The following is a 24575-nucleotide window of genomic DNA, read 5'->3' as shown; positions in this document are numbered from 1 at the left end:
ATGCATGCCGAGCGCCAATGAGCTTAGACTGTGAACAGCATATTTACAGTCATTGGTGATAAATGTCACCTTTATTTATTTTTTAATTTTTTTTTTTCACCTGAAAGGGGCTATTCTTCTTGAATTTGTGGAAGCTACTGTGGATTTGATCCTGCCTTTTAAGGGAAGCCAGTAGGGGACTCAGTTGTACAAATAAAGCAGAACTGGACCCTAAAAAAATAAACAGAAGATTACATTTGGATATTGGTGATTCTTTTACTTTTCACAGGGAAAAGATGATGCCTAGTGTAACTGTGCTGAAATAAGGATGGTTTATTTGAGAGTGAAACTTTGGCTAGAGTATTTTTCAAGCTTTACCCTAAATTCTAGTGTTTATCTGCTTCATGCAGAAAGTCTCTCACACTTAACAAAATTCTAATCCATCCAGCCCTGTGCTGGGAGAAATGGTCTGAGCCTGACTCTGGATCTACCTTTCCTTTACATCAGGGGAAGGGAACAAATATCTTGGGAAAGGTGTGCTGTACAAAACCCTTCTCTGCTTCAAATTGAATGAGTTGGCTAGAGCAGGTATCAGCCACCCAGGTTCAAGGTGACTATAGGCTATGTATCTAGAAAGTAGTGCTAGAGGAAAGACACGGGACCTGATGATTTATCCTGTCAAGTCCATGACCCGTCTCAGGCCCAGATCATCTGGGTGTCTCCCAAACATGAATCAGGAGGTAGCTTAAGCCTGGACCACTCCTGGCCATCAACTTGGGAAAGCAAAGTGCTCTATTTTGAAAGACAGGAGAGTTCAGTAGCGTGGACATGTCCAGACCATGACATTTGTCTTCCAGAAAATGCTCCCTGTCACTGCTTGGTTTACTGTTTGGACTACAGAAGAGACGTGAGACCAAGATCAGCCTTTCCAAGTCTAGATTATGTTTGAATATTTAAAAACTGCTTCTTCCACCTTCCTTTAGCCCACTCCACCTGGGCTTATGGTAACACAGCCCCTCTAGTCCCCCTACTCACCCCGTTTGACCTGTGGTTTTTTTGCAGGACTCCCTGCTGTATTTGTTACAGCATGGGCCAGCGTGAGAGCCACTCTAGCCGACACAGAGTAAGTCGCATTGGATTTTCTTTGCTCCCTTTTATGTTTGATGCTTTTGTGGGCCTTTTGGCAATGGTGACTTTGTGGGTGAATCAAAAGGAAAAAAGGAACCAGGCAAAGCCAGAAGTGATTTCTACTATGAGGTTAGCAAACTTTTGGGGGGGGGGTGTGGAAGGGAAGGATAAAGTGCATGCAACTTTCTTAGCTTTTACAGAATTTGATAAATGTGAACACCTGTAGCTGTTGTCCCTGAGGCTAAAAGGGACTGCTTCATGGTTAGGCAGGGACAGGACAGGCATCTTTAAAAGCCTGAATGAATGGGAGTGAAGTTGAGGCATAGCAGGTTCAGCACAGTCAAAGAAGGCAGTTCGGCATTGTTGAGGTGATGAAGTTGTAACTCCTCCCTGCAGGAGGTGTGGATGTCAGCATGTCCTTAGGTTTAAAAAGCATTTGTACAAATTCATGGAAGATAATTCCTCTAGAGTATTAGATACTCAGTAACACTCTGGCTCGGGAAGGCATCCTGAACAGCAAATTGTTGGAAGAATATTCTAGAAAAATATTACTACCTGCTTACCTATTCCACCTTAAATATCAGCTTCTGGCTACTGACAGAAACAAGATATGGATCAGCTGCTTCTTTGATCCGACACATGCACCCTCATGGTCTCATATTCTTACAGTATGCTGAATGAAGCAGCCATACCCTCCAATCTTCAAAGCCCCAAACAATCACATTTTCCCGCCATAATGCACAGTCTTGACCACACAACGTCTTTCATCTGCCCACTATCTGCCAGCAGAAGTGGGGGGGTGCCTCCATGCAACTTTGCAAATGGCTTTTCCTGGGAGGACGCTGCTTTCCAAACGGGATTTCAGCTCCAGGCTTGGAAGGATGGAGTAGCTCCTGAAGTGTGACGCATCTGCATTGGCACAGGCTCATCCTCGTAGAGCCTTTCAGTCAGCACTGGTGGTTTCTCTGCCCCTGCCTCTCGCTTTCCTTGAATAACTGCCTGGCAGAATTTGGCCTGTGAAATGAAAACTGCAGCTGCCATGTGGGGGCTGTCTGGCTCAGATAAAGAAAAGCCTGTGGCACTCCTCTCTCCATGGTTGGAGAGAATTCAAACAGACTAATTAACACTGAGTGACCTTATTCAATGGCTGCTGGAAACGCCTGGAAGGAAACAGTGTTCAGTCCCTTCTTCGCAGACGGAGGACCGTAGCCCAACATCCACGCCACCAACAGTTTGCCCTTCCAGTTTTCACTTGGATAAGGGCTGAAGATGAAAAGGAGATGAAGACTTTTGTGGGCCATGGCTGAGTCTCACTGCAAAGAGCAGGCCTGAAGGAAGCACAGGAATAAACGTAGGACCACAGTATTGTCCCCATCACCATGTCTTCAGACAGGACCTGTACCCACGCAAAGTTGTGCAGGTTTATTCCAAGCCTCTCTGTTTTCATGAAAGCTGGATTACTCTTAGAGTATTTTCTTTTTTTTCTGGTAAGGAGGTGAAGAAGTGGAAAAGGGTGGGTTCCTGCCCAGAAGGGACAAGTCTTGATGAGTGTGGAAAGAGCTGTTCTACCATATGAAGAGCATAACTTTAAATGTGTTTAGTAGTAGTTTCAGCTTTGACTAGTGTAACAGCAGGAGAAGGGCTGTTTCGAAGCCATGCTGACTGGAGGCAGAGTTAGAGCTAGGTCCCTCCACTACACCAGGCTTTGGATGAACCCATCCTTCCAGGATGGATTTATCCAACAAGATACTTGAGTCTGTTGCTCTTTGTAAACAATAATTTCCTGATGGGATGTCAATTTCTTCTCAGGTGTTGGGACTTGAGTGCTGGCAATTTAAAATGGATTTTTCAGGTGCCCATCCTGGCAGCTATCGTGGTGAGTACTGGTTGATCGCAAGGTGCGGGAGGCAGTGCCTTTGGTCAATGCAGGCTCAGTGGGAAGAGTTGAGCCAGGCTGCCCTACTCTAATCATCCTGTTAACACAGATCCTGCCTTAATAGTGTGGAGTCTCTATATACAGCCAGTTTAAGGGCCTTATATTTGACCTGACTGTAAGTTTGATAGCTGCATACAGCAGAAGGGTTTATGAGCAACTTCAAGTTTTGCTTAGGAGACAAAAACGACACGGGGGTAAAACCCTAAAATCATTAATAAAATATTCAAACCAATGTTTCCAACCCGGGTAATACTGAAAACCCTCAGGGGTCATAACACATTCTCAACAGGCATCTCCACTGGGAAGAATGAAATTTGAGTTCCATAGCTGGACCAAACCTTTTCCCCTGGCATGCTTCAGTGTCATCAGATTGTTTCAAACTCATCTTTCTGAACTGATAAAAGCTTGGGATAGCTCAAAGCTGGGGATGAAAGTTAAACCATCCCAGCTATGATCGGACATGATGTTAATTACTGATGGAGGATTAGTTCATCCCCCACCCAGCAGCCAGAGAGGACAGAAAGGAGATAAGTGACATTATGTGGACACAGCACTGAGCTCTCACAAGCTAGAGAGGCAATTTCAAGATATGATTATCTGCACAAGGAGGATTTGGTGGGTAGTTATGTATTTGCTTGAGCAGGGTCCTAATTAGCTAGAGAACCTGCTTTCACTGTTTTCATGAATTACCCTCTTTCCTCCCTCTGTCTTTCTTTATGGTTCTCCATTATTCCATCTTCTGATGGATAGATAAGTGCATGCAAAAGAGCTTGTCCGCTCCCACACATCCTTGTCCCCCTTTACATTCATCCATGAGTAGTTGAGCGGAATCAGTAAGAATGTCTCTGTAGTCTTTGGAGGGTTTTTCATCAAGCTCTATATACTTCCGAGTCACAAATCAGGAGGCCTTGGAAGATGATCGGTGTGGGTAAGAAGAAAATCAGACCATCTGCATATAAACAGCAGGAAAGTTTCTGAGGTGAATATGTTAATATATGCAATTAGGTGGGCTGCTTTGGATTTAGGGGTTTTTTTTCTTCATCAGAATTTCCTTTTGGTGGAAATTCTCCACCTGGCTCTAGCAGTGAGTTCTGCACCTTGGAAGAAACAAATCACCAAGCCCACATCGTGGTCATTGGAAACAAAATAGTAGGATGGAGAAGAAAGTTCAGATAGTTCAACTAGATGAATGCCAGCAACCCCATTGCATTTAATTTAAAGCCCAATTAACAGAGGAGAAAGAGCTCAGTTGAGGATCGTACTTGTAAAAATAATGTTTCTTCATGAGGCTCTGTTGTGCTTGTACCCTGGCTATTTGCAAATGCAGCTATTTATCATGCAAAAATATTCTGTGGGTTGTTTCTGTTTAATTTCTGTGGGTTCATATTGTTCACTTGGCTGCCTTTTCAATTCCCACACTGGCTGGTCATATGTTGCTGGACTAAGTTACACATTTTCTGGATGTACTTGCAGAGAGTTTTGAGGCTGAGGGGCTTAAAATCCTTCCACTCTGCTGCTAGCTTTGATGTTATTCAGTTGTCTGGATTTCTTTTAAAACTTAGCACATGTTTCAGGAAGACAGAGGAGTGTCCCGCCTGACTGTGATAAGGTTGGACATCTTCAATTTAGCTGACAAATGCAGAGCAAGACCCCACTTTTGAGCCTTTGAAGCTAGAAAAACTCCTATGAGAAACACAGCCTCCTTTTTTTTTTTCCTTTCAGATTGGTTTCCAATGAAAATTAATTATATGCCCCCAGGCTGTGTGCTTCTCTGCCTGTTGGTCTATCCATCCCTCCCTTATAGCTTTTGTGCCAGTCAGTAAATTCCAACCAAATGTAACTAAGGGAATGGGGTTGCATGGATGTTAAATTCCCACAAACCTCATGAAAACAGTCAAAGAGATATGGAAGAGAAATTCTATTAATGGCCCTTCAAAGGAAAGGGTGTAGTACAACCTTACGCCCTTTTTAACACAGAGGAGAGCTGTTCAAAATGAACTTGCACCTCGTTAAAGAAGAAGGAATCCAACCACAGAAGACAAAGCCATAGTAAACCAGGCCATGTTCCTTCAGTGGCTCAGGGAAATACTTGTTTTAACAGTGAGGATAATTAACCGTTGGAACGACTTATGGTTGTGGTAGGATCTCCGTCATGGAAACACTGAAACCCAGATCTGCTATAGCTCAAACAAAAATGAATACAAGGAGGTCTTATGGACTGTGTTTTGCAGGAGATCAAACTAGAGGTTCACAATGGTCCCTTCTGGCATAAAACTATGAGCCTGTGTGTGGCATGGTAATTTGTTTCTTTAAAATGCTGCTATACTGGCATCTGAGAAGTCAAATGACTGCTGCAGCCTCCAGAGAAACCCATAGGCATCAGCATTAGCCCAGCAACATGGATCTGCCCAGCGCACTGTTACACAATGGTTCTGCTTGTGGCTATACCATAGTCCCAAAAATGGGTTTGTCTGGGGCAGCAGCAGGTGTAATTCCAGCTCCAGTGAAACCAATCTCTGAAAAGCTCCAAAAAACCTGAGAACCCCTCAAACATCTCCCCATTTTCCATCTCTGTTAAGTGGCAACGTAGCCATGAGACAGACGTTGCTGTTACCTTCTGCTGCATGGGTTATCACGAGCATGTCCGGTAGGATTGATCCTGTAGGATTAATCCTGACTGGATTAGTTTGGCTGAGCAGCTGGCCACAAGACGGATTCATAGGCATGGCTCCCTGCATAAGTAGTAGATATCACTTCCTTCCTGTCTTTATCTGGTCCATCTAAACACTCCTCCAGAGCGACAGTTAGCAGTAGACATACAACAGAAGTTTTACAGCTATATTGCCCTTCTGCATTCTTCATCTGTCATCTCTAGTTAGGTCCCTGCGTCTTCATCATGGTGCAGTTCGCTTGCTCTTCTTTCCTTTTGCACATGGAAATATGGAAAGGCATCCTACTAATGCGTCTCTTAGCCTGAGGAGATCTTAATCACAGGTGGGCTGCAAGAGACAAATATAACTTAATTTTGGTCTGTTCTCTGGACCCTGAACTAAGTCTGAGAGATTTATGAGGCCATGAAAATGACCCATACCACCGTATGGAATTTTACAAAAAAGATGATGCAAAAATGCTGATAGTTCTCTCTAGTCCTTACCTCAAAACGCCTGGTAAGCACTGCCTTATATATTGATATGCTATCCAGTTATCAGGTGCCTGCCCGGCTGGCTAGCTCAGTGTTTCCATGCAAGATGCCCACATCTTGTCAGAGAGAGCCATTCCCTTCTCTCTCTCAACCATTCAGGTTAAACACAGCTGACTAGATCCCACCAAACACTGAGTTTTTCCTTGAGAGCTCACCCCTTCCACAGGACAAGCTCTCCCAAGAGGAGCTTCATACAGAGCATGAATAGGTCATGGCCACAGCTCCTTGACTCATCCTGGGAAAAGCACTGACTAAACAACACTATCATCTTTTGGATCTCTTTTAACAGTTATCCTTTCTTTGTTGTTTTGTTTTTCTTTCCCCACCTCTTCCAGGTAAATTTTATTCTTTTTATCAATATTATCAGAGTCCTAGCAACCAAGCTACGAGAGACGAATGCAGGGAGGTGTGACTCAAGACAACAGTACAGGTGAGTCACATACCCTCTCCACGTTTTGGGAAATGTCAAAGTCCTTGTTTCATGTACTTGACTACCAAGGGAGCCCAGGGTGACAAGTTCATGGTGCCTACACTGTAGACACCTAAAGTAAGGTGAGAAGAATATTGTCTTCCAAGTCTGGTAATGCAGACTGAACCAACAGCAGTTTAAACATCTCCTAAACCTTTCAAATCCAACCTGACTCATAGGTTAAAGAGAGGAATAGTCTCTTCAACCAGTTTGGAAGTGACTGTGCTGGCCTTGACTCAAGAGTGAAAAAATAAAAGCATTACTTATGCTATTGAAGCACCTAAAACTTGTATCAATTTATTTATTTCTATTTATTCCCCTCCTGTGCTTTGTAAAACTTGGTCTGTTTGTTAAACCTGCCCTTCAGTGGGTGCTTCAACGCCCTTGCTAAAATGAAAAAAAGATTCCTGACTCTTTGCTGGAAATCTGGAATTTCCTTGTTTGTTTTATTTTCCTTTGTTCTGCCAGCTCTTCTCTCATGATAATTCAGAATATTTGTAGCATGGTCAAAACCAGACAGAAAAAGCAGATTGCCGAGACACCTCAGCTGCTCGAGAGTTCCCAAGGTTTTTCATAATCTCCTGAGCAAGACTGACCAGTGTGACACACGTAAAGGGGGGAGAGCAGAATTATTTGGGCTGCAAACCATGAGCTCGTTGCTACCATCTCACTCTCCAAACACAAGACATTTCATCTGAAGCAGGAATGAGATTTGGCAGGAAATCACCTCTCCATTTTTCTTTGCTGCCCTGTCAGGGCTCTGATTTATCTATTTATTTATTTCTCCCTGGCTGAAGCTTATAATTAATTATGGTTTGGATGGGGCCTTCCTCTTTTAATGTGTTAAATTCCCTCAGTGGTTTCCAGTTGTTGGACAGAGGAGGTACCAGGTCTTTCTGGTAGTGATGTCTGCCCTTCTCAATAATTGCCTGCACTTGGTGACTTGCTGTAACTCTTGGCAGAAGGCTTAATCCTTCAATTAATATCACTTCCAGGCATTCTGGTTCCCTCAGGAGCAAACCCAGCCAAGTACTCGGGGTTGCATTATACCTTCCCCCAATCCCCAACAAAGGTCCTATGCTGAGTTGGAGCTGCTTCTTGGGGCTTTTCAAGTGATACTGCAGTGCAAAGCACCTCCTAAGAGTGTTCACCTTCTGCTTGCCCCATAATGCACTGTCCTCTTCCCCTTGATATCTAGAGTAATTCTGCTCCTTGATGCACTTCTGTCTCCACCAGCCCTGCTCATTGCACAGAAGGCACTAACCCAGGGTGGACCTTAGTGTCTTGCCTCAATAAGCAGGGAGAATGACAGAATCACAGAATGGTTGAGGTTGGAAGTAGCCTCTGAAAGTCATCTAGTCCAACCTCCCCTGCTCAAGCAGTCTCAGCTACTGTATAGGACCATGTCCAGACGTTGTAAGCTGAAGCAGAACCATCCTTCGGGGACAAGGGGATTTAGTGCCAGTCAGAGGCTGAGGACTGGAAGCAGCAGCGCACATTTCTTTCCAGTCACCCTTCCACCCTCTACCCCTGATCCTGACCCAAAGCTAGGGATAGCTTGAAGCTGAAAAATACATCTCAGTGTCTTCATCTCCAGTACCTACAGCAGCATCACACAGGGGCATGCATGTGGAGAGGGTTAGACTAGCACATCAAGACATGCTGGAGCATGGAATGCATTGTGTCACATGCCATAAGAGAAGCAACAGTTTGAAATTGCAGGTGGCCAGAGTGTCTGTGTAAATGTAAAATATCCAAGCCAAGGGGCCACGTAAGCAAGAACAAAATTACATGCAGTTTGTGCCCAAGATATGAGATGGATGAGCCTGGCTTGGAGGTTTGTTCCATCCACTAATTTCCTCTGTATCTTTCCTTATTGCTACAGGAAGCTGCTGAAATCTACCCTCGTCCTTATGCCTCTGTTTGGCGTTCACTATATTGTTTTCATGGCTATGCCATACACAGATGTGTCAGGGATTCTTTGGCAAGTTCAAATGCACTATGAAATGCTGTTCAACTCTTTCCAGGTATTGTAACTGTTAAACTGTGGGGGCAAACTCTGAGAATTTCAGTGGGCAGAGGAGGGAAATAAGAGTGCAAGGTTGTCTTTGGAAGCAGAGTTGTTTTTACAATACACCAGATTTCATTCACAAGGTGATTTGACAGTATTTTAGCATCAAGTATGTTTTATATTTGCACAACGTATAAAGGCTCAGTTTTGTCCAACAAAAAAATGTTCCTGTTGAAAGATAACGTGCCCCACAAAATAAATCCCTTTAGATCCAGGTTAGACATAACCTGGTAGAGATCTACAGAGACATGTTGTTTCAAATCAGCTTCCAATTTGCTTGTCCCAAGTTGTCTTTCAGTCCTGTGAATGGATTCCTCAGTTCTAGGTTTGGGCAAAAGGCAGGTTCAGTTACAGCACTAGTGCTATATAAGACGCAGCAACAAGAATATGCAACTGTCTATAAGCAGAGCAGCATTTGATCATCACTGCACACCCTTCCCTGAGGGATTAACTTTTGGCTTGCATGCTACTACCAATCATCATGGTTGACCAGCGTGGATGATGAAAGGTGGGCAGAGGGTCTGGCCGGATGACAGTTTAGAAAAAATGTAAGGGAGATGGGGACCAAACTTGAATACCTGTGCTTCCACAATTCCTGTTGGATGCTCTCATGGTTTAACCCCAGCCAGCAACTAAGCACCACACAGCCACTCGCTCACTTCCCACCTCAGTGGGGTGGGGGAGAGAATCAGAAGGGTAAAAGTAAGAAAACTCATGAGTTAAGAACAGTTTAATAATTGAAATAAAATAAATTAAATAAAAATAATAATAATAAGAAGAAGAATAAATTGTAATGAAAAGGAAAACAACAAAAAGAGAGAGAAATAAAACCCAAGAAAAACAAATGATGCAAATGAAAAACAATTGCTCACCACCCACCGACCGATGCTCAGCCTGTTTCCAAGCAGCATCCCCCCAGACAGCTCTCCCTCTAGTTTATATGCTGAGCATGATGTCATATGGTATGGGATATCCCTTTGGCCAGTTGGGTTCAGCTGTCCCAGTTATGTCCCCTGCCAGCTTCTTGTGCACCCCAGGCTCCTCACTGGCAGGGCAGCACAAGAAGCTGAGAAGTCCTTGGCTTAGGGTAAGCACTGCTCAGCAACAACTAAAACATCAGTGTGTTATCAAAATTATTCTCATCCTAAATGTAAAACACAGCACTATACCAGCTACTAGGAAGAAAATTAACTCTGTCCCAGCAGAATCCAGGACAGATGAAGGTCAAATAAAATAGTGGATGAACTCAGCAAGACCTACTGGCCCACAAAAAAGATGTGGATCATTTGCTCACATCTGAATTCCTTTGCTGATCCCACTCAGTCAGTTCTGCTCCATGCACGAGCTGCCTTACTTACAGCCAGAGCTGGAAAAGTCCCATCAGGACCATCTTCCATCCTCCCATCCTGAAGCAGGATCAGCTACATTTAAAACACTGGAAATGTTTATCCAACAAGTACATAAACACCTCCAGTGAAGTAGACTCCACCACCTTCTCAGGCACCCCTCACCATCTCAGAACCTTTGCAAAAGATCTGGGGGTGAAAACAGACCTGTTAGCTAAACCATGACCCAGAGGGTTTATATAGTCTATCTACTTTTTCACAAGTCTGCAGCAAAATGTCTGTTTATCTGTCTTCCATGCGCTACTGAACAATGCAAGGTTTCTCACACACATTATATACAGCATATTATGATTGTCATTGATTTCAGAGGAACAGGGACACTGGGCAGCACCATCAGGAAAGTGATACCCACAGGCAGCAAGATCAACATTAATATATTGTTTCTTCTTCCTTCTAGGGATTTTTTGTTGCCATCATATACTGTTTTTGCAATGGAGAGGTAAGCTACCAGCTTCTTAATTATTTCCCTCTTTGTTAGGTTAGTTCCACACTCAGACGATAAGGATGTATGCACATCAGCGTATCCTCACTTATTATAGAGACACAACCCTGTTTTGCACTCAGTGAAATATTTGTCAGTCCACATAGAAAGTTCATACCCTCAGTTTTGTTCATGTAAGACATCCAGGTCAATATGTCATCCATAAATGGAGAGAAAAAAAAAATGTGGTTTTTCTTTCCCCAGCACAAATGCTGTTTAGTAGTGCTTAATTTCAGATCTGTAGCAGGAGGAAAGTGGATTGATAGAGTAGCTGCCTAACCAGCAAGCTCTTTTGATCGTCCAAGCTTTTTTGACCTTTTTTTCTGTTTCCCGAGAGATATGCTTTTATGTCTTTTCCAGAGTGATATGCTTTTATGCCTTTGTTTCCATTAATTCCCTCTATGGCTGCAAGTTAAGAAGCTAGATGGCCAGTGGATACACACGGGGAAAGAACAGAGCTACTTTCATGGTCCAGCATAAGTCTAGTTTGACCTAAATTTATGGATTTTAAGGGGAAATGCAACTACAAATATGGTGCTTCCACAGTGTAAAAGCAAAATGAAATCCCTACCATAAGGGCAATTGATTTCATCCTAACTTTAGCCATCTAAAAGTGGGATACTCACTCTAAAGTAGTCAGCTAACTCCTTTCTAGAGGAAATTTCTAGTGACTCAGGCACCTCCAAAGGTGGTTCATCCCACTTATACTTGACGCTCATGGTACATTGAGAGGTGTCTCTCCTGGATGTCCCTTAACTCTGGGACACAGTTAACTCACATTTTCAGTTAGATGTTTTCAGCCATTCAAGCTTCCCAATGACAAATATTTCATTTGGAAAGGGTGGATTTAATGTGAATTTACTGTTCCTTCCAATTTCACTCCTCGGAGAGTTTCTCACCCACTCTGCCTGTGGATATTACCTCCTTCTGATACTCTCTGCCCCTCTCTCCTCCCACTTATGCTTTTTTTTTTTCCCCTTTTGTCTCTCAGGTCCAAGCAGAAATAAAGAAGTCATGGAGCAGGTGGACATTAGCACTTGACTTTAAAAGAAAAGCACGAAGTGGGAGCACAACCTACAGTTATGGACCAATGGTTTCCCATACCAGCATCACAAATGTAGCCACAAGAGGAGCACTTGCCCTCCATCTCAATACGAGACTTATACCAGGGACCCTCAATGGACACCGGAATTTGCCAGGTTATGTAAAAAATGGGTCCATTTCTGAAAACTCCATGCCTTCTTCTGGACCAGAGCAGTACAACAAAGATGAGGAGTACCTGAATGGCTCTGGGCTTTACGATGGAGACAGACCCACAGTACTCGTTGAAGAAGAAAGAGAGACAGTGATGTAAAAAGAGGAGGAGAAAAAAGAAACAAAAGGATGAAAAAGGTTCCTGGAGAGCATTTAGTGGGCAAAAGAGTATCAGGCCACGCACCAGATGCCAAGGGTTTCCATACAGTTTCTCTGTTCTGTGGAACGAGAGTTGTTATATGGGAAAAAGAAGTGAGCCTCCAATGTGGCCAGCTGTCGATCACATGCATATACTCAGTGATCTAAGTCTCCCTGGTGTTAACAGAGGCAGGGCTATCCAGACCCACAGGCCTTGCTACCTGCTGAACAGAGATACTAAGAGTTCGCAAGGGAGGGTTGCAAAGCATCATGTGGTTCTTGGACCTCTTGGAGGGTGTGGGCAGCCAAGGAGGACAGGAGTCTCACCCAGTAAAGCAAGAGTCTTGAAGGGAGGGTACAGTGCCATCTTCTTGTGAGGGTACTAGCCACCCTGGGCATCAGCGTCTTCAGTTTGGTTTGCTCTTTCCCTGTAAAGTCTGCCTGGTAACACACACAACACTGATCAAGACCCCTTGAGGGTCATTGCTGCCCTATCTTGCAGACAAGCACTCAACGCAGACAGCTCAAAACAACTGGTTGCATGTTCTTCACTTGGGCAAGCTCACTCCTCTGGGGTGGGCAGGGTTAATAGCTCATGGTTGCTGGATTCAGGCAGTAAACTCTATTCTCCTTTCCCTGACCTGAGTCCCAGTAGCAAGCCAGAAACCAGTGCAATTTTAGGATGGAAAATGTGGTTATCAGAATGTGCGACATTTTTGTTCTTCCAGATGCAGCAGTGGAGAGGGGCCCACCAAAGGGGTTGAGGCAGGGTGGAGAATTTTCAGATCTTGGGTATGTGTTCCTGTGTGTGTGTGGCTAAAATCCGTTCAGAAGGTAGCTAACTCAGCCCTCCCTTTTTGTGGGTGCTCATGGAAACAGGCTTCAGTCATTTTTTAAACCTCTAAATTGCTTCTCATTCTGCCCTCTGAATTTCCTGTTTCTCACTAGTCCAAACCCTCATGAGGAGAAAGACTCCATCAATGGTCTGCCTGTATCACCCAGAAGCACAAACTGCTGGATACAACCAGACAAACCTTCCTTCATGAGATCCAAAGGCAAAATTTTCTGGATAAATCCACTGGGATTGCTCATGGATGGTCACCTTCTGAACATCTTCTGAACTTTCCTATTCTTTGTGTTTTGGTCACACACACATATGTATACTAGGTCAAACTCCTAGCAGGTGTAAACAAGTCTGACTTCAACCAGTCACGGAGTTTGCTTAGAGATGCTCAGATGAGGAACTGCTCTTGAGGTTGCCTCTGAAGGGAAGAGCACAAGGAAACGCCTTCACAGGAAATGCCACAGGAGAGACCAGGAAGATTTTGTCACCATGCAGAGTTTCCCTTGTTGGTGCTTTTTGCAAGGTGTGCTAAAAGGTTATTTTCTTATACATACCATCTTCAGCAGCAATGAAGAGGTACGGTCCTTGTTGGCCAAGAGTGCATTGTGCTGGGGCTGTTTCACACCAGTCAGTTTCCAAACATGATACAGAATTGCCCAGAAGTGGAAAATTTAGGAACAGTGACCAAACTTCCTATTGCAGCACATGCTTCCCTAAAGGAAGGACTCTGGATGAACCAGTCTGGACCCTCTCTTCAGCCCCTGTCATAATGTCACTATTCCCTTGCTGCAGTCTGAGAGTCAGCTCCTCATGGTGCTTTTTTTTTTTATTTATTTTTTTCCTTCTTGGCAAGTTTCTAGTACCTGAAGCACTTTGACATCACCTGGCTGTTACTCAAATGGAGTAGGAAAGAGGTATTGGGCAAGTTTGCAGAAGTCCTTTAGGGTGCAGGTGGAGCTGATGGGATAATCTACTCTCTATCCTGCTCCTTTAGATAAAGCTGCTGGGTCACATCAACAAGCACTTCTGAGATTCATCCATTCAATGAAATCAGATGATCTTCTGAGGGCAAATTAAGGACTAAGTTTCCCAAAACTCTGAAGAAGGTCAGGAAGAACAGTTGGGATCTTGACTCTGTGTCCCACATCCTCTTTGAACAACCTCTCAGGTTAGGGCCCAGTAAAGACAAGGGAAAAACCTCCTCCCTTCAACATCTCTGAGTTTTGGATTCAGACCTGGTAGGGGATGTGGTGGGTGAGAGGCAGTCCTCTGTCAGGCACTGAAGCACCTCTCCACCAGCTGCAGACACATATGAGGTCTTTAAAAGCCAGTATTAATTTGTGATGTTCTTTTCTTGTTTTGCATCATTAAAATAAGTCAAAACTCATCATAACCATTTATCACCAAATGGCAGCTACTGAAATGTAAGGTTTCTAACAAATAATCTTTTTTCATGCTCTCATTATTGTTGTTGTTGTTATTCATGTAACAGTACTAAAAATAGTATTACAGAGAAGTTAAGTAATCTTGCAAGAGGAGTCAACTCTAGAGAAAGTTTGGCATGGAGAACTAACCAGCTCTGCAGAAATCTGGGTCAGCCCAGCTACACTCACTGCTTGCCTTTTCCTCACAGATGCTGGTACGGCTTCTGGAGGCAATCAAAGGGGGCAGAAGTTATTAACAGTCAGCTGTCAAAGTGTGTACAGCTGCGTTATTTAGCATCCCATGTGGCTGAACCACCAATGAGAGAGAAGACGACTAAATATTCTGGCTCTGGCTTTCCAACCTTCCAGAAGTACGTTGTGTTTAAATCCTGCCAAGTAGATGCAATGACCCTCCTGATTTTCTCGCTCAAAGAAATTTCTTAGTATCATTTCACTGCTGGAACAAAGCAAAAAAACCAACCAAACAAACAAACAAACAAAAAAAAAAAAAAAAAAACAAACCAAAAAAACCCCAACCCACCAGTGACTCACTATTTGGTTGTGTTCGTTACTGAGATCTCAAGATTAATAACACGTTTGACAAAGACTTAGCAAAGCTCAAGGAATTAGCAAAACCCATAAAATTATTTATAAACAAATAGAACACCCCTCATAAAATGCAGCCCTCACTGAAATGCATTTATCACTGGATTATTTGGAATAAATGTCTAAAAACTGTTCTTAAATGTAGATAAAAAAGACATGCAACAGCAATGTACAGGGGAAGAAATCTTTTCTTAATCCCTTCAATTGCAAATCATGCATAATAGATTTTTATTTTTCTGGGCGTTCATGTGCATGAACAATATTCATGCCTAAAAACTGGGAAAATGCTGATACCAAAACAGGGGAATAACTCCACCATTAAGGCATGGCAGACTGTATGTTTGTCAAAGCCTGTTCCTATCTTTCCTGGGCTGATCAAAAACTCTTGATTGAGTGTATAGGTCACAATCTATTAGCTAAAGGTCCAAGGACAGCCTTCACTGATTTTAGTGAGGAAGGAATCAGACCTGTGATGTCTAAAAACAGAGAAGAAACCACAATTTGCTGTTGCAATTTGTCCTGGAAGGACAAGCAGAGTGGTCCTGCTAGCTCTTAGCCAAAACCTCTAGATTCAAAGTGGGGTCCCCTTTGCTTCCTTCATCACCAGGAGATATGGGCATCCCTCAAGGACAGTTTACCCCTGCCCAAAGGTCTGAGTCCACCTGGGGCAGCAGTTCCTCTCCTGTCTGATTTACTAGTGCAAACATAGCCCTGAAGACTGCAGAAAACAGAAACATGGTGAGGTGGGGAGGCATTTGTCTGTGATTCATCTAGTGACCCCTGCAAATCCGTCAGGCAGGACAGGGTTTGTGCCCGTACTGGTTCAGGTCCAACATGGGATGGTGGAGCAGAGAGAGAAGATTGTTTTGCAGTCGGTGTGCAGCAAACATATATGCAAAGAGACTTTCTCAAGTTCAGTTCAAGGAGGAGGCGAAGGTCCAAAGGAGCTGGTTGCCTGTATTTTTCTAGTTTTCCCTCCTCCATGGTGTCAGCTTTGTGACCCTTTTTTTTCCCATCCTGTAAAGCAACTGGCAACACTCAGGAGTCCTGTAGACCCTCTCACTTCTCTAAGCCTGCTGGGCTGGCACAGGCCAAGCTGTGCACTGCGATATCCCGGCTGACTGGCTCACATGGGGATGAATCTCCTTGCCCATATTTTGGATGGGTGTTCTCTTCTCCAGTGCCACAGAGATGTTGGTCTTGAGCAGGGAATCTCACATCCTGGCAGGTCCATCTCATCGTACCAGCCCAGCACCTCTTCTATTCCCATCCACAGCGGTGCAGTCTACTTTTCCTCATGAGTCCTTCCTACTTGATCTGGATGGACACAGAGCTGTTAAATGTTTCTCAGCTTTGTGTTTCTGAAGGATGACTTTTGGCAGCAGCCTTGTCATTTCTGTTTTGCCTGGATATGTGCAGACAAATGTTTTTACACCTTCTATATACCGCTTGGTCTTGGTTCAGATGAGATCATGTCTTGTCCTATTCTTCACCACTCCTCAATTCTGCTTCTTCTTGTCTGATACATATTAGAGCCAAATCAGTTCACAAAGCCCTCCCAAAATAGAACTTTAGCCAGGGATTGGCTTTGTTTATCTGTTTACGGGAAATTGGCTAAAGGTCGTAGAGCATCCACACTGCTGATAAGAATTTTCCTTTTTTTAAACCATGAAAATACATTAAGAGGGAAATTCCTATTTCTTGTTTTGACAAACTCAGTGGCTAACTTAAAAGATTTTAAATTTCAGGTTCTGATGCTTCAGAAAGTTAAGAAACCTCATTTATATGTTGGATTCAATTGCTTTTTCACTGGCTGATTTTTCTGCACGCCTTTCGCCTAGAAATCTTCAAGCAAAATTACTTACAATGAGGAGAGTGATCAATATATCCCTTAACTCATCTGAATTTCTCAATATGATCAATGACTCTTTCACCTAAGATAAGACTGGATGAAATGAGAGAAAGCACTTTAAAAGTTCACCTTTAAGGGAGAGGTTGTATGAACCTGTGAAGTCTTAATGTGCAACATTGCTTCTTACTGGTGTACATGCTTTTCTCTACCCGTTGGTGCCCATGAGTTTGATGAAAACCAATCCGTGCCTTGTCATGGAAAGTTATGCAGCAGTAATGTGGTTCACATCCTCTCTTTCTGGCCTCATCTGAATTTTATGACATCTTCACTGTAACAGGAAACAAAAGGAAAAAAAATATCTGAGGCAGTATTTTCCAAACTTGGGAGATAATCACTCCTTAACTGTATATCCTGTGTCCCAAATTGACATTGCACTGATGTCTGCAAGTTGTAAACCGCTCAGCAGGTGAGGAAGCTTTGTTTTAAGGCCATGGGCAGATTAACATAGGTTCTCACAATGCCACTTCCTTGCTGACAGCACCTGCTAGGGGAAAGATCATGTTGCACCCTCAGGCAGGTCTAGGAAAATCAGCTTTCTCCAACAAGCTTCATGCTGGAACAGGTTTGCTGTTTGATTTTTTTATTATTTTTTTTTACTGCTATTGCTGATGGGTTGCCATGTTCTGCAGAGTAAGCAGAGGACATATATGATATCCCTGGCCAGCTACACAAATTTTCAAGCATCCAGTGTGATTCTGCAGACAGGGTAGATTTTATATCCCAGTCCTCTAGGGTGTCTTGAAATGAGAAAAACATTAAATTGTAAAGGAAATGAGTTTGTGAAAGACCCTATAAATAAATTTCCATCATGATCGCCCATGGCTCTGTTGATTTGCCTGGAAAACATAATATTTCATAAATTGCTTTAAGTAAAATAAAGAGCATGTCCATCTCCATGGACGTTTATTGGAAGGCAATTCTGCTGGTTTTGCCCATGGAAGTGAAATGTTGAACCTGCTGGACAGCAAATACTGTTTGCCCAAAGGAACGTTTTGTTTTGAGGCAGCAAATCCTGCCATCTGTATAAGAATTATTGGACTTATCCTGTTCCACCCAAACTATTTTTGTGGCCTCTCATAAAATCAAAACTCAAACTTAGCTCTTAGCTAAAGGTGGGGGAGCAAAAAGAAAGCAGAGATGAGCATAATTAACTGAACAATACTAAAACATAATTCTACTACTTTGATTTAAAAAAAAAAAAAATAGCCTGGGAAGTGCAGATTGAATTTGCTTTTATTCAGGAAAAAAACAAAAGGGATAAGAAACATGAAGGTTGTAATTTCTTTTTTTTTTTTTTTTTTTTCTTTATTTCCTTGTAATGCTCAGTTGGCCAGAAAGTTCGACCCAGAAATCTGGTCTCCATGGTGTTTTCATGTCCTCCTTGGCCTCTCTGTAGCAAATCTTCCACAGGCCATTGTGAATGAGGTGGGATGGAGAGAGATGCATGGACCTTTGCTTATGACGAGCTGCTGGTCATTTAAAGCTCAGAGACATCAAGCAATCTTGTGCTGAAACAGAAATATTGCTAATGTGCTTCATTTAGTGGTTAACTCCAAATTAATTTGCTGTCTATATATCAAGCTTTGTAAAAGCCAAAGTGTCTTCTAATCAAGGTGCTTCTTTAGTCAGTACTAATAGACATGTTCACTGGCTGCTCTTTGGTCCGTAGGAGGTTTTGGAGACTTTAGAGCAGGTATCTTCTACTGTTGAGGCTGGGACTGAGATGTGATCTTTTGGCAGTGCTAGTAGACTCATATGTACCTACTTCACCTGTAGCATTAGGCTGATGATGGACCATCAACCATTTTAGATCTTTGAGGCTGTTTGTCCTTAGCAGGTAGAGAAGTCCACAAGAAAAGACACCATCAGGGTGGACACCCCTACCCTCTACATCAATCCCAAATTCAAGTTGGCTGGAGTCCTTCTCTAGTCTTAACTTCTTTTTTCCAAACTGGCCCTACAAAACAATACCCAAAAATTTATTAAAAGATCTTGGTTAAGCATTTCATTTTCCATTTGAACTGGATACAAATTCAGGGAGTTTTTATGGCTAGAAGCCAATCTCCAGTCTCAGTTTCAAAACCAATCCAGAGCATCAGGATGGGAACATGATTGGCTCAGGTCAGCTGCACAGTGCCCTAGTCTCATTGTACCCATCACACCAGGCTCAGAGCACAGGTACCCTGGCAGAGGTGGAAGGTCACTCTGTCAAAATAGTCTTTTGTTCTTGGTGAATTTATAAGAAAAGGGCACAGAGAGCAAGAAAAAGAGCCGCTGTCTTTACGCCACACTTAAGAAGAATTATAAAAAATAAAGCAGTAATTATAAGTTATCTTGTGTTTATTTCATCAGGTTCTGTTGAGTACTCTGATGGGGTCTGTGCAGTGTCTGGCTTTCTGGCTTCTCCCAAGCGGACAGAGCAATCTGTGGTGGGCAGAATAGCTATAATGAGCAGACAGAGTCATTCAAAGACAGTCTCTAGGGCAGGACACTTAGAAACAGACCTGATGTTGATTTTATATCCATTGGCAGAAGGCAGAAGCTACTCCACTGAAGTTAATCAAGTTAACTCGGTCTAATGCCAAGGCAAAACAGATCTGAATCTAGAGCACAGTTCAGGACTCATGTACAATGTGCATAATGGATTTAAAACAAACCTTCCAACTCTAGCTACAGAAATACTCTGCTGAGAATTAGAGACCAGGCTTGTTGTTTGGGATTAAATAAAAGGACACTCAAGGCATCAGCTGTCACAGAAAACAATCCCGTTTCATCTGTTCCTGTTCAGATCATCCTGTTCTCCCCACTGCCGTACACTGTGGTCACCTAGCCACACTCAGCTGTTTCAATTGGTAGGGATTTTTCTTAGCCCCTTCTGTCTTCTCTATCCTACTTGCGTGTGAACTCAGATCCTCCAAGTTTTCATGCTGTCTTCCAGGTTTAAGCTAGCCCCACAGTATACAAAGTTCAAGATAATATCAACATTTTGCCAGGACTTGGGAGGCAAGTGGGGAAAATAGTGTCACAGGGGAGCATTAAAAGAAATATTAAAGAAGACTCCTCTAAAACCTTTCCCACAGACCAGGGAAAGGTTTGCAAACCTTGGCACAGCTTTTCATCCTCCAACTGAACTCACTCATGTTTTGCTCATAGAAGATCTCGAGCCATTCAGCATGACCTGTAAAGCTCACACAATGTCTTTCCACTGTCTTCAGAGGGCTTGGGGTTAGAGCTGGTACACTGCTATTAAATATTCTTGTTTAATTGAAGTTTAATATTCTGATCTGCTAGTGTGGTTTCTACATCCTTCTCTAGGTTGGTACACCAGTACTTCTTCAGGGCACACTTGCAGAACTGTCTCTTGAACCGCATTTGCATCTGTGGCATGTAGTAATTACTCACCGATCTGGGGCCATCTCCTCTCTGACCACGTTGCTGCTTTGTAAGGGAGCCAAAGGCAGTGTACACAAGAACAGAGTGCAACAAGATTTGTCCTAATTCAGAACGGATTTGCAAGACTCCAGTGAGGCAGGGCGGGGATGGAAATCAGCTCAGAGTCTGGTAGGGGCCAGGAACAAAAGAGAATTTATGGAAGAGCTGACCCAGATGATCATAAGTAATTAGGAAGTCTTACAAATCTGACTTCTACTCAGACAGACCTCCCTATCCAGCACAGATCTGACAGAGGTAGTCTCTATTGCACAATTACATTCTCTCCTAAACAGGGAATGTCTTGAGAAAGCAAATGGCAGGGTGTGCAAGAAAGTCAGTACTATTTTCTCTTCTTCATCATCCTCACTGGCACTTTTCACTTCTTTTTTCACCTGAAAAAGGCGTATAAACAACCTCAACATGAGAACCTGGAATTCAGATCCATTTTTTTGGGTCCCACAGAGTAACTTCTCCCTGTGAACATAGCAATTGTTTTCCTGGCACATTAACTAAGGACTTTGATGGTACTTTGTTATCTTCCTCAGATTGAGGGTTAATGATTCTGGGTTAGCAGTGTGGTGTGCAACAACACAGATGTGCTGGCATCAATTTGAGATGAAATCCTGACCCCATGAAAATCGACACCAAAATGTTTGTTGATTTCCATGGAGTGGGTTTGTGGGTTTCACCCGTAAATTCTGAAGATGAAAAGGGTAATGATTCAAATAGATTATCTCCCCTGTTCCCAAAACCTTACTTGCCACCCATATTTCAGGGTGCCTTTTGCTTTAGATCAATAGCACTACAAGACCAGAAAGTAGACATCAAGAGGTAGAAGATGGTCTGAGTGGCAGTCTTCTCTTCTGAAATGCTTCGGAGTGACAATATTAAGTTTTTGTATCGGTATCAGCTTCTACATGTGGGGATTTAGGATGTGGTAGATATTTGTCTAAAAAAAGGCATAGGATTAAAATGTTTGAGATAAATAGATGGGATTAGTGTGCACTGGGTTTCCAAAATGCCTGGGCCTACATCCTCTGAAATAGAGATACAATATCTGCTTGAAAGACTGCTTAAAACAAGCTTAAATGAAGGGTGTTCTCCAAACAGACAGATCTCAGGTACCTAAAATGACAGACAAAATAATGACTTCACCAGAGAAGCAGCATCTAAACCAGAGCATTATGACAGGCATGAGCCATTCTAAACATAGATCTGGGTGTTTCTTGCCAGGCCACGTTTTTACCTTTTTATTTTCCTCTGTCTAATTGAATCATTCTTCTTTGAGAGATGCAGGGAAGGATGAACAAGAAGCCATTTGTTGATAGAGGTTAAATGTTTTAAAGGACGGGTTGTATTGGGGTAGAGCTGATGGGAGAGGAAAGTCAGTTGGTGGCAGAAGAGGAAGGGCAGACATAGCCAAGCACCATCACCCAAACCCATCCCCTTGGCCCATCCCGGTGTTCAGAAACACCACGTCGATCTCTTGCCATGTGTATGAGCTGGGGCATGCCCAAAGAGACAGACCTGCTGCTAAAACTCATCGCTTCATCTCAGCAACTTCAGAGTGACCCAGCCATGGTGACCACCAGAAGTGATGGTGTCTGGGCATTAGAAAAAGGACTCAGCCATTCCCAGCAGTCTGCTAGACTCTGCCTAGGGAGTCTGTTTTTGAGATATTGCCTCCTTTTTTCTAGTCTGAGCAGGAGGGAAAAGAGCTGGGATATGTTCTTCCCCCTCCAATATGAGCGCTTTCACTGAAGTGATTTTTAAGACCTTGTTTCACTTCAGAAGAGGAAAAAAAATGAAAAACTAAAGGACAAAGCTGTGATTTCTTTCTATGTGTTATGGGGACATTGCCTTGTGTGTGTCATCAGGCAGGCATTTGGTTTACATTCCTCCACTTCTGCTTTCTGTATGGACCAAAGTAACAATCGGAAAATGACAAACCACAGGGGTATGTAAAAGGGAATTAAAATAAAAAGAAACCTTTATTGATTCTCACAAAATATTTCTTCTGTGTCTTTTCCTGCCTGTAGGACTCAGAGCCTCAAAAACCCTTCAGGAGCACCCTTAGATGGACATGTGTTAGGTATTCCTCTGGGTTCACAAGGAAGGAGTTCCATGAGCTCCTCCAGTTTGTTAAGGATACAGAAAGATGGGAGTGAGCTATGTCTTTGTGGGAAGACCTCACAAGGGGTGGCTTAAGCTTAAGCTTGTGGTTTTCAGGAGCACCAGGAACAAACCTGGTCAGCTCCCATCCATGCTTCTTGCTGGGCAGCAGCTTCTGGAGATATGCTAATTCAGCTGGTGGCAACCTTCTCCTTATGTGTGGTTTAGCTCTAACAGCTTTGAAAGAAGAAAGCTGATTTACTGAAACTAAAATTTAAGGACAGACTTTAGTCATGGCATTTCTATTGTTGCAAGAGTGTGCTTTGCACAGGTGGAAGAACTGGGCAAAAGTGCTCCTTGCCCCAACATTTAGCACGTCACATACACACACGGCCTGTGTACCACCACTCCAACAGCAGTCACATTCCAGAAATATTTTCAGGAAAGGTAGCCAATGACTACAGGTGGAAACAGGGAGTAAAAATTTTCTGCTCTTTTAAATGGATGAACTTTGAATGATTTGCCTTATTTCAGAAAGCATTCAGGTCCCAGTAGCAAGGGAACATTGATGACCAAAGGTAGTTGCACAAACACTTGTTCCAGATGGAGCTCTGTGGGTTTGAATGACCCACCATGTGGATATCAGTTACTTGGGTAATGCAGTTCAGTAAGTCTGAGCTTTCTCCTTATCTCACATTAAGACTGAGCGTTTCCCACATCATTTGCATTAACTTCCACTGGAGTAAAAGGGTGCATGGCATTTCTTTGGCCCTGGCCCTAAACATCAGCTGGAAAATGCAGTAGAAAATTGCAGAACAAAAACAAAGCGGTAGCAAAAGGCAAATTGGACAAATCACCCTTTTCTCTCTCCCTAGTCCCAAAGCACGATGCCTTCTAGCTCTATCGTGCTAATGTGGTTGCAGTGGCTATTTTGAAGGATGCTCTCATGTCATCTGATACACTTATGGTATCAATGTCATGAAGGGCTCCTCATTCCACTCACAGCTATGTGATGCCTTCACCCAGCACGGCACAAACAATGCAGGGTGGTTCCCTGGAGCACTGCCCTTGCAGAGAGAGAAGTCTGTAACCAGGCATGAGCGAATGCTGCTCCTCATGAGTATGAAATATAATTGCAGTAAAACCTAACCGATGGAGACCTTTGCAGAATGTCATCCCCACTGGCTAGACTGCTCAGTACTTTCAAGCACTCTTTGGAACTCATTCCTCCTGTAACCTTTCCCTTCTCATTTAGCCATTCCAAAACTAAATGGTTTCAGAGTCCACTACTAAGCCCCTGATTTTTGTTATGCGTGAGGCCCAAATCAGTGACAACTCTTACTTCACTCAGTCCTACATGAGATTGGGTCCCTTCTATGCTCTACAAACAAACGATGGATTAAACCAGCTGATGCCAGCTGCGCACACCCTGCATTGCTGGTTCCACAGCACACACGCTCTTTCTTCCTAGGCATCACTCACCAGAGAAAATGTGACTTCAGGCACCATCACATTCTGGGGTAGCTTGGGTAGCAGGTTCACTATGCTGGACTATTTATGGGCACAGGCGAAGCAAGAACAGTATGGGATGTTGACAGCTCCTATGTTGATCATACATAGGATGTCCAGTTAGGCAGAATCATTTTGCCTGTGAAGCAGAAAGGAAGATGACCAGCACAGTAATGATGTTTTCCCACAGTGGATTTGTGGTGCAAAGAGCTGGCAGAACGAAGGTGGACTGGGTGCATTCTGCCTGGAGTTGGGCTGAACCACAAATTTAACCCTCTCCCAGTGAGAATACCCCTAGATACTTAGCCATTCTACTCCCACCCATGTTGCCAGAAGTCTCACTGTTAAGATAGTTTATCTCCAACTCCTTTCTGCACCTTGAGTCAATGGTTCAACCCAACCACGGGCAGATGAGAGCTAAATGCCTTTAGATGCAACCTAGGTGAACCTGGAAAGAGAGGTATTGATACTGAATCAAAGACAGATAAACAGGTCAGATCTAGATTGACATAAAAACATGCATGTTTTTCCCCCATGAGAAACAGAAGTCTGTTTGCTGCTGGCTGAGCAATTGGCAGTTCCAAATCTCTTCAGTTCTCTCTCGAAGAACAAAAACTTTACAAAGAATTTTCCATTTCTCTGTACTCCACTGAATGCCACAAAGATTAACAA

The 24575-nt window shown here is 43.2% G+C and overlaps 1 protein-coding gene across 2 annotated transcripts in view; it reads left to right on the top strand.

Moving 5' to 3' along the window:
• The window catches only part of PTH1R (parathyroid hormone 1 receptor), a 133712-nt gene extending 111421 nt beyond the window's left edge, over window positions 1–22291 (top strand). For both annotated transcript variants that reach the window (XM_074845080.1, XM_074845070.1), the window contains 6 exons: window positions 1042–1102; window positions 2917–2983; window positions 6581–6675; window positions 8600–8741; window positions 10589–10630; window positions 11664–22291. In XM_074845080.1, coding sequence (XP_074701181.1) covers window positions 1042–1102; window positions 2917–2983; window positions 6581–6675; window positions 8600–8741; window positions 10589–10630; window positions 11664–12026 — 770 coding nt within the window. In that variant the 3' untranslated portion in view covers window positions 12027–22291. The remainder of the gene's footprint in view (window positions 1–1041; window positions 1103–2916; window positions 2984–6580; window positions 6676–8599; window positions 8742–10588; window positions 10631–11663) is intronic.
• Window positions 22292–24575: the final 2284 nt, after the last annotated feature.

Source organism: Strix aluco, chromosome 1, assembly GCF_031877795.1.
Source record: "Strix aluco isolate bStrAlu1 chromosome 1, bStrAlu1.hap1, whole genome shotgun sequence".
NCBI classification, from domain to species: Eukaryota; Metazoa; Chordata; class Aves; order Strigiformes; family Strigidae; genus Strix; species Strix aluco.
The sequence above is the reverse complement of the archived record's forward strand: the minus strand, read 5'-3'. Positions and strand labels throughout refer to the sequence as shown.